This window comes from Perissodus microlepis, chromosome 15, assembly GCF_051167445.1.
Source record: "Perissodus microlepis isolate ML-2025 ecotype Zambia chromosome 15, ASM5116744v1, whole genome shotgun sequence".
Taxonomy (NCBI): Eukaryota; Metazoa; Chordata; class Actinopteri; order Cichliformes; family Cichlidae; genus Perissodus; species Perissodus microlepis.
In genome coordinates, this window is record NC_140475.1 from 17,454,925 (window position 1) to 17,463,834 (window position 8,910).

At 38.9% G+C, this 8,910-nt stretch overlaps 1 protein-coding gene across 1 annotated transcript; it reads right to left on the reverse strand.

Moving 5' to 3' along the window:
• Positions 1–20: 20 nt before the first annotated feature.
• On the reverse strand, positions 21–8,851 carry hadhaa (hydroxyacyl-CoA dehydrogenase trifunctional multienzyme complex subunit alpha a). Its single transcript, XM_084953143.1, has 21 exons — positions 8,729–8,851; positions 8,120–8,161; positions 7,290–7,360; positions 7,037–7,167; positions 6,696–6,834; positions 6,499–6,618; positions 6,223–6,325; positions 5,936–6,058; positions 4,930–5,048; positions 4,785–4,841; positions 4,155–4,264; positions 3,913–4,047; positions 3,614–3,785; positions 2,979–3,065; positions 2,564–2,704; positions 2,340–2,408; positions 2,081–2,194; positions 1,907–1,988; positions 1,054–1,159; positions 830–975; positions 21–719 (listed from the first exon to the last, which is right to left on the reverse strand). The coding sequence occupies exons 1-21, from the start codon at positions 8,835–8,837 to the stop codon at positions 550–552; spliced, it is 2,346 nt and encodes a 781-aa protein (XP_084809269.1). The 5' UTR covers positions 8,838–8,851; the 3' UTR covers positions 21–549.
• Positions 8,852–8,910: the final 59 nt, after the last annotated feature.

The window sequence follows — 8,910 nt, forward strand, 5'->3', positions numbered from 1 at the left end:
TGAATGACACCTGATGTTTTAATGCAACCTTCACTTTTTATTTTGGTTGTTGGGAGTTTGAGTTAGCACTGGTGCCAGATAGAATCCAGATAGCCGCAACATCTGGGCTTCATTTGGTCATGTTGCGGGCCGAAATGGGTTATGGCTAATGTAGCATAGGTCAGGTGAGGTTGGACACATTACCACAATTTGTATAAAATAAATAAATAAAATAAAATAAAAAAACACCCCAAAAAGATGAAAAGAAAAAGAAACAGTTTGTGTGGTCACACCCAGTTGAGCCATAACACATAATACATGAAAGTATCACTTTCTGATTATATAATAGCAGCTCATTTGCATAAATGAGCTGTTACCTTATTCTGAAATCTTTCCTTGGATTATTTTAGGTTGATTACTTTAGTTTGATATTAGAAGACATATCAGTGCAATCCCTTAACGTTCACTTATTTGAACTTAGACAAAACAAACTGGCATATTTGCTGCCCTAACAGTTCAGACATACCAAAGGGGGACTACTAGTCCCTCTCTCAAAACGCTAAGCTGTTTTTAGTATTGAAGCAGGGAGGGGGATGATTGGTAAAACTTTTTGCTGGGGTCTTTGGTGTGGTCTAGTAGAAGCTGGCAAGGTGTAAACTGGTTTCCATAAACATCCTCAAAACGTTTCATGAGGCTCACAAGGCGCTCTGCACCAAATGTGTCAACAAATCTGAACGGACCTGATAAATGTAGGAATAACAAAAGGTCGATTAGCACCAACACAATAGATAACCAACAGTTAACTAATATAAATATCTAGTTCAAAAGTATACAAATGTCGGAGACATACCACCGTGCATGGGAGGAAACCCATATCCAAACACTGCTCCAATGTCTCCTTCTAGAGGGCTTTGTATTATTCCCTCCTGGAGACACATTAACGACTCGTTTATGCAGCGTGACAGCAGCCGGTACTGCATGTCGTATTCTGAAGAACTGCAGCAAACACATAACTTCAGAGAGACAGATCAGAACAGGGCAATTAGTAGATCTGACGAGAGGCTGTTTTCTTACATTGCAGAGGGAGCAGTCACTTGATGGTTCTTGAGAATTTCTTCTACTTCAGGATTCACACTCGTAGTCTTTCCATAGAGAAAGAATCCTTTTCCAGATTTACAACCTATAATTTAAAAATAAAGCATTAGAATAGTGTTTGTGTGAATGGTAAGCTGATCCTCAAACGTGTTCCTCAGTCTTAGAAACCTGTGCCCTTACAGGGTTAGATTTTAGAAATCAGGTAGCAAGATAAATCCATTTTTGATTATATTAAAGTCACCATTTTAGGGTAACAGTTCCTGTTACAGAAAAATTCATCTCAATGATATTTTAAATATTAAGGGTTAAGAATAAGTCTGCCCTAAGACAGCTGGTATAGGCTCCAGCCCAAGAAGTCATCGTTCATTGGAACACACTTCAGCATCATCTCCTTAGCTAAGGCAGAACACAAACATCACTTTTATCAGCAGTCAACAAATGTGTCCATTGTAACCTCTCTTTCTTCTCAGCAGTTCATGGTAGAGTCCATTTGACTTTTCTGAATGTAAAACTGATGTAGGTAGACGATGTCTGACTTCAGAGTCAGGGTGTGTCATCATAGAGATTTTACATTTGACCACTCAAAATGCAATTCATTTAAACAAACTTAATGTCTTTGATATCCTGCTTTGAGGCGGTGATGACTCTCAAAGCGGAGTCATAGAGAACAGAATGAAAATCCATAAAAGAATCAAATCAAATAGTAAAAATCAGTAATATCGTTCATGCAATCGGAATCGCTAAATTCTCATCAATCCAATACTTAGGCATGAGTGCATGACAAATTAGTAGTGAGTGATAATGCCCCTATTTTAATGTGAAATGTTTTAACCTTTGAGGCCTTTTTCCAACATGGTCTTGACAATCTCCAGGTTTCCTCCTTCATAACGGGAACCGAAGGCTTTGCACAGCATCTAAATCCAACAATAAACACAGAATACAAAATCCCATCTGTCCCAAAAATCGAAATCAACATGTGCTGTCTTCAAAGTAAGTGAAAGATTACCTCTGAAATATGTAATCCTATGTCAACACCGACTTCATCAGTGACTGCGAAAGGTCCGACATTAAAACCAAAGCTTGTTGCCAGGAAATCGCTTTTTGTTGCGGTCACACCTTCCTGTGGAACAAAATGTGGGTTATTTTAAAGCAAATATAAAAAGATAAAAATAAATGCTTTAAATAATTACTGGGACCTGATGCTCAACCATTTCTTTAGCAGGGAAAAATTGGCAACACTATTATTTCTCCAAGTCTTTGATTACCTGAAGAAGTCTCAGAGACTCCATAAGCAAGCAACCCATGCAGCGCGTGGTGTAAAAGCCCGGACCATCCTGTAGTTCAGTGGGTTTCGAGGCAGAAAGAGAGCAACACAAGAAGGAGACATGCACCAAAATATAATAGAATAATGAGCAAAATGACTAAGATGAAAATAAGATTCACATAGGCTGAAATACTGACTGAAGAACACTTTCAGAGTTGCCATCACCTTGACAGTGACGACAATCTTTCCCTGTTTCAGGGCCACGCTGACAGCAGCAGCCAGCGTGTCCTTAGATGTCTTCTCTGTGGTGATAATCTCCACCAGTTGCATCTTGTCCACTGGGGAGAAATGGTGTATGCCAATCACCTGCACATATGCAAATTGGTCAAACAACATCACACAGGAAATAAAGATTCTCAATAATATGTTGAGAAGCCATTATTTTAAAGCCACGATAATAATCACCAAGAAAGTCAAGTGAAAATTAAGGTAGAACTCAACTGTGCAAGCATGAATCAACATTACATTTTTTTTTTTTTTTTTTTAAATTACTGAGCAAACAGGATAATTTATATTGTGCTCAGTTCTGTTGTAACACACTGAAGATATGTTGAAAGTAAAAGTTTGGAGCATTTCTGACTTTTTCAGGGCGTTTGCTGGCAGCAGCGATGTCTCTGACAGGTAGAGCTGAGGTGTTGGTCGCAAATATGCAGTGTGGTGGGGTAACCTGGGGGGGAGGGGGAAGAGTACATTTCCTTATAACTTTAGCTATCTGGACATTATTCTGGAAACCACCAAGCAGCCTGCTGACTTGACTTTTGTTGGCAGTAGCAGCCAAGATAGCCATAGTCAGCTAGTCAATTCATGTTCCACATGCCAGTGATTACTTATTTTCTGTCTAAGACTTATTTGCATTAATAACTGTTAAACAGCTAATATAGCTATGCTAGAGTAATAATGACATAACACTACCTGCATGCAACCAAAAGCTTCTCAAAAATGATTGAAACTCCAAACAAGAAAAGGAAAGCTTCATCTACATCAATCCCACTAAGTTCTTTAACAGTTACTTTGGGTTGGCCTGAGAATTTTCTCAAGTTAAAACCTAAATTAAGGCGAGATTTCTCCAAACAGGTTAGTTCTTCACCGGTTCTTGCTCAAAGTAATTTAGAAGTTCTTAGATGCCCATTTATTGTAATACATTTTCAATGCAAATTTAACCACCTCTAACTAAAACAGTTAAAGACAGAGTAGTTCCAGCAAAACTGCACTCACTGCCTCCACCTCCTTGAGGACTTTATGTTTAATGTTGAGGTCTTCAAACACAGCCTCTATCACCATGTCAGCAGACTCAAAACCAGAGTAATCCGTCTGAATCGACAGATTAGACATAATGGCGTCACGCTCAAATGATGTCATGGCTTTCTTCTTCACCTTGGTGTCGAAACTGAAGATCAAGAACATTTTGAGGAGAAAAAAACCCAAACAAACAAAAATACTTCAAACTGCAGAGCCACTTTTATTTTTAAATAAATAAATAAATAAATAAATAATATAGAATGCGTGTATATTACCTTTTATAAACCTTTTCATATCCTTTGCTGATGGCATCCTCCGTGGTGTCCTTTAGGATGCTGGTGAGGCCTTTATCTACGGATACCTGTGCTATACCTGCTCCCATTAGCCCTGCACCCAGAATGGCCAGCTTTCTGTTGCAAACATTTTGTACAGGTGTCTTACTGCTATCGCTGAGGCAACTGTATATAGACAGCAAATGTATATGGCAACATAAATCACCCCTGTTTACAGTTCTTACTTTACTTCCTTTTCTGGGGGACCAAATCGGTTCTTCTTACACAACAAACAGCCATTGTGAAGTCCAATCAAAGCTTTGGATTCAGAAGTCATCACCAGCTTACCAAAGCTCTGTGAAGGGTTAAAAGGAACAAGAATTTAACAAATACAAGTCTCTTTAACAACAACAACAACAACAACAACAACAAATCCAAAAACTTGATTATAGAGTCATCAATGAAACCCACAAGCTTAAACTGTTAAGCAGCCCATTCTCATTCCCGGGACATCAATTAATGCCATTTTGTCAAAGCTCTTGGCATGACTCGTTTAGGCCTAAGGTGTTCATTGGTGATGGGGCTTTATGCACATACTTATGGCATTAGTGAGAGGAGTCTGTCACTCCACATTCATCATTTGATGAATGAGTAAGGTTCCTGTTGTAACCCAAACTCTGCTCTTTTCCCAACACTAACTACAGAGTGAAAAAACAAAACAGAAAAAACACCCAGCAAAACACAAAGGTCACAATGGTCAAAATGCAGCACATGTATGACATCTACCAAAAGGCCAGGAGGATTTAAAAAAAAAAAAAAAAAAAAAAATCCATCTGACTGAGAAAAAAAAAAATAATTCTGTTAGTCCAACTCACCTGAGCTTCAGCCAAATAACCTGTCTCACTGCCGTGCTCTATGCCAGTTTTAACACACTGCACATTAAAATAAGACAGCATGAGACACTCAGCAGCAACATCATGCACTAATGTGTTTATCTTCACCCATAAGTGTACTCTTTACCTCAATAATCTGGAACGGAGCAGGGTAGAGGTTTTTAGTTTGTTTCTGGACTCTTTTAGTGACAGTGCTGTAGATGATCTTCCTCACTGGACCCAGGCCCGTGACTGCGTCCCACAGCTCTGCACACACACGTTTACAGTGACAGGGTTTCATTGTTTGTTGTGTAAATGTGTTCAGCTGGTATTTGCCAATTAGAAGATACCATAGACAGTTTATCAGTTAAAATTTTAAATGATAAAACTGAAATTTGACAACTTCCTCTATTCTCAATGGTGTGTTTTGACACCTTAATGTAAAATCAATAAAGACGTGGTTTGACGACCACTAAAATGGGTTGCAGGTTTTTCTAAGGCAGGGGTGCCCAATCCCAGTCCTCGAGAGCTACCGTCCTGCAGCTTTTAGATGCATCCTTGTTCCAACAAACCTGAATCAAATGAATGGCTTGTTATCAGGCCTTTGCCAAACTTGATGGCATGCTGAAGAGGTAATCAAACTATTTGATTCAGCTGTGTTGGAGTAGGGATGCATCTAAAAGCTGCAGGACGGTAGCTCTCGAGGACTGGGATTGGGCACCCCTGTTCTAAGGGAACTAGTAAGGCAGCGTACTCGCCATTAAGGGTACATGGGAGCTTATCACTACCTTCTGATGCACACCCATTCATTTTGTTCAGGCCTGAAATATGACAGAAACTTCTGAAGAGGGAAAGAGTTAATCACCGGTTTGAACTGTTTTAGTAATTTTTTTTTTTTTTTTTTTGAAGAGACCAAAGACATTTTTTTTAATACTACCTGTGGGCATTTTTTTCCCTGCTGTATGGCCGAACATTTTGAAATTTAGTCTTTGGGAATTGACTTGCTTTTGGAGTCGGCCTCAAGTGGCCATTCAAGAAACTGCAGTTGGTGGCCCCAACCGCTGGGGCTGAAAAAACAAGCCAGTTGGAAATGATTTCATGGAACAAATCCTTGGCGGTATAAAGACAACTGGGCTGAACAAGAGTTCACTCACTCAGTCTAAAGCTTTTTTCCCTAGTAAGGGGAATCTTTTTGTTGGCCAAGTCATTGGCAACACCCACTGCAACTTCCTCAAGGTATTCCATCGTTCGTTCCGCTGGAGACTTCAGACCAGGACCTGAAATATAAATATAAAAGAAGCACAGAGAAAAATGAAACATGTCACTAATTGAATGCTCAGTCTTGAGCTGCTAAAAAGTTTAATTCCCCACCACCCTCTCCCTTAAGATTACAACAGAAAAACAGTACATTCATTGAAGAAATGCCACATGTATAACATACCCAGAGGGTCCACAAGCTGGTCCACTAGACCCATCTTCTTGGCTTCGTCTGCTGTGATGTTCTTGCCTGACAGCAGCATATCAAAAGCTCCCAGGAGACCCACCTAAACATGTGCAACAAGCAGAATTGAAGACAGTGAGCTGGTATTGGCCCAAGTGAGAGTCTTGACCTTATTATATACTCCTGTGTACTGCAGTAGCCACTAGCACAAGACTGCAGCAATGCTTTCAAGACTTTCACTGAGGAACTGATTAATATGAGTGTGTGCATTTATACCATTTTAGGTAGTCTCTGAGTGCCACCTGCTCCCGGCAGCAGTCCCAACATGACCTCCGGAGTCCCCAGGACTGTTTCTTTACTCTTCGTGGCAATTCTGTAGTGGCAGGCTGTTGCAAGCTACAGAAAAGTTACAAAACTGAGAGTTACTGCCCATATTTTAAGCCAAATTGGCATTTTGACACAAACTGTTGTACCTCAAGGCCTCGACTCAGGCATGAGCCATGGATAGCGGCGACAATGGGGACACGAGACTGCTCAATTCTCCTAAACAACTTCTGAGCTTCCTCACAGAGACTGGTGACCTCCTCACTAGATGCACAGGACTGGAGCACACTGAGAGCAAAGAAAAAAAAATCAAGATAAATTACTCACTTTTCAATTAAGCATATTAAATTTGATCCATTTATTGACTTTTTTCGTGAAATACGTCCTGGTTTACTTGCACTTTTACACTTACAAAACAAACAAACAAAACAAAAAGCAACACAGAATACACCACACACATCAGAGACTGTGAAAGCCCTCAAAAGCCTACTTGCTATCTGCTCCAGCAAGGAAACAGCCGGGTTTGCCTGAAATGAGGACAACACTTTTTGAAGATCTATAAAGCCAGATGTCTCCCAACACGTCAGCCAACTCATGCAACTGCAGAGACTGTTTGTTCACCTACACACACAAAACAACAAAATTATGTCATTTCAAGAGTGAAACATGTAGTCGGGACTGTTACAAACTTAATCTCTCTCTAAGACGTGTACTGTTTCATATCCACAAACAGACGCACACACCTTCGATGTTGGATCATTGAATCGTATAACAGCCACATCGTCCTTGTACTCGAAGCTGATATGTTTATGAGCTAAAATAGAGAAAACAGCAATTAAAGAATGAGATTACAGTAATATTTTCTTGTATAAGCAGATATTTTACTCAAAAAAAGTGAGAATTTTGTAACGCTTAAGTTTCTTTTTATAAAACTTTACTTCCCGGCAAGTCATTAAACTTTTAATCAGTTTTATTAGATTCAGGCAATTCCATGCATACAGTTTCATGTTCTTAAGCACTGAATTTAAAGTTTATTTTGAAGTATTATCTAAATTAACTGCCCAAATAATTACTGAGAGACACTTTGATATGACCTCTTAGGAATGGGACTTGCTTGTAGAAAGACTTTGGTTTAACACTCCAGCCTTGTTTTGCTTGTACTGTGCATGCATATGCTAATGAAACATAATGGAGCAACATTGTTACCAATGGTTTCACATTATTCTCTTAAACTATAACGAGCAGTAACAAGTCAAGCTATAATAAGATAGGAAAGAAAGTACAATGCAGATTTTAAAGATAAATGTATGCAGAACAGCTGTGCAAAAACCTGTTTTGCTAATCTTTAACAAGAACTAAAGTATGCAAACAGTTCATCTAAATGAGTCAACACTATATGAATATTACTTTTGTTTAAGATAGCACCTGGATGTTGGGGGAACACAGACCACACTAAATTAATACAGCTGAACCTTTACTAAAGAATTGATGGTTCTTTAGTAAACCACCGATTTGTGATGTGAGTGTACTCTTGGGTATTTGGTGCACCGATCATTATCAAAACCTTCTTTACCTGCCAAATGTGATGATACAGAGAAAACCCGTCTGGCATGACCTAAGAGCAGAAAGAGGCAATAAGAATTTTGAGTGCTCCTGCATAAAAAGGAGAGGCCCTTGACTTTCCTCTAGGACAAGTTTCCCCTAACATAAGGAAAAGAACAAGTTAATACAATTCTGCTAAAGTTAGTCGTGACTGAGCAGAAAAACAGAAATTAAGACAGTAACTTAGCATTGCAGCCCTGTATGCTGTTATCACCAAAAAACTAAAAACTCTAACATTAAACCTTTTACTGCAACAGACAGTAAACACAGGCGTTACTAACGTCAGTGCAGATTATCTAATTATATGCCAATAATTAATAATTAATGTAATTAAAAATGTTTTACCCACAGTTCCATGTGAAAAATATCTCCCTTTACAACGTTTTTTTTAACCACTTGAGTAATTTTTCAAGAAAAAAAAAGCAAATTCTGAGTTATTATATTTTCAGTTATCCACTAACAGCTTGAAGTCAAATGCTACCATCGAGTACAAATTCGACAAACAGTAAATTAAAACGACAAAATTTTAATTAAATTACCTTCAACAAAAACAACAAAAGATGAGTGATTTTAAATATACCTGACAATAAAGGGTATTTGCCTGTTGCAAACTTGGAGAAAACACCTGCTGCACGAGTGACTGCCATTTCCACCTGAAGCTTTAATAAAGCGTCAACCGCAACATACATACAAGTGCAATCAACAAAATCTATTACGATGACTGACCGGTGAGGGCGCAAGAGTACCGTTTAATATAGGCCG

Coding starts and splice junctions, on each gene's coding strand:
- hadhaa (XM_084953143.1), bottom strand. CDS start 8,837: ATGTATGTTGCGGTTGACGCTTTATTAAAGCTTCAGGTGGAAATGGCA. Junction 6,619..6,695: donor GCCTGAGTCGAGGCCTTGAG/GTACAACAGTTT, acceptor ACTTTTCTGTAG/CTTGCAACAGCCTGCCACTA. Junction 4,265..4,784: donor GTTATTTGGCTGAAGCTCAG/GTGAGTTGGACT, acceptor AACCCTTCACAG/AGCTTTGGTAAGCTGGTGAT.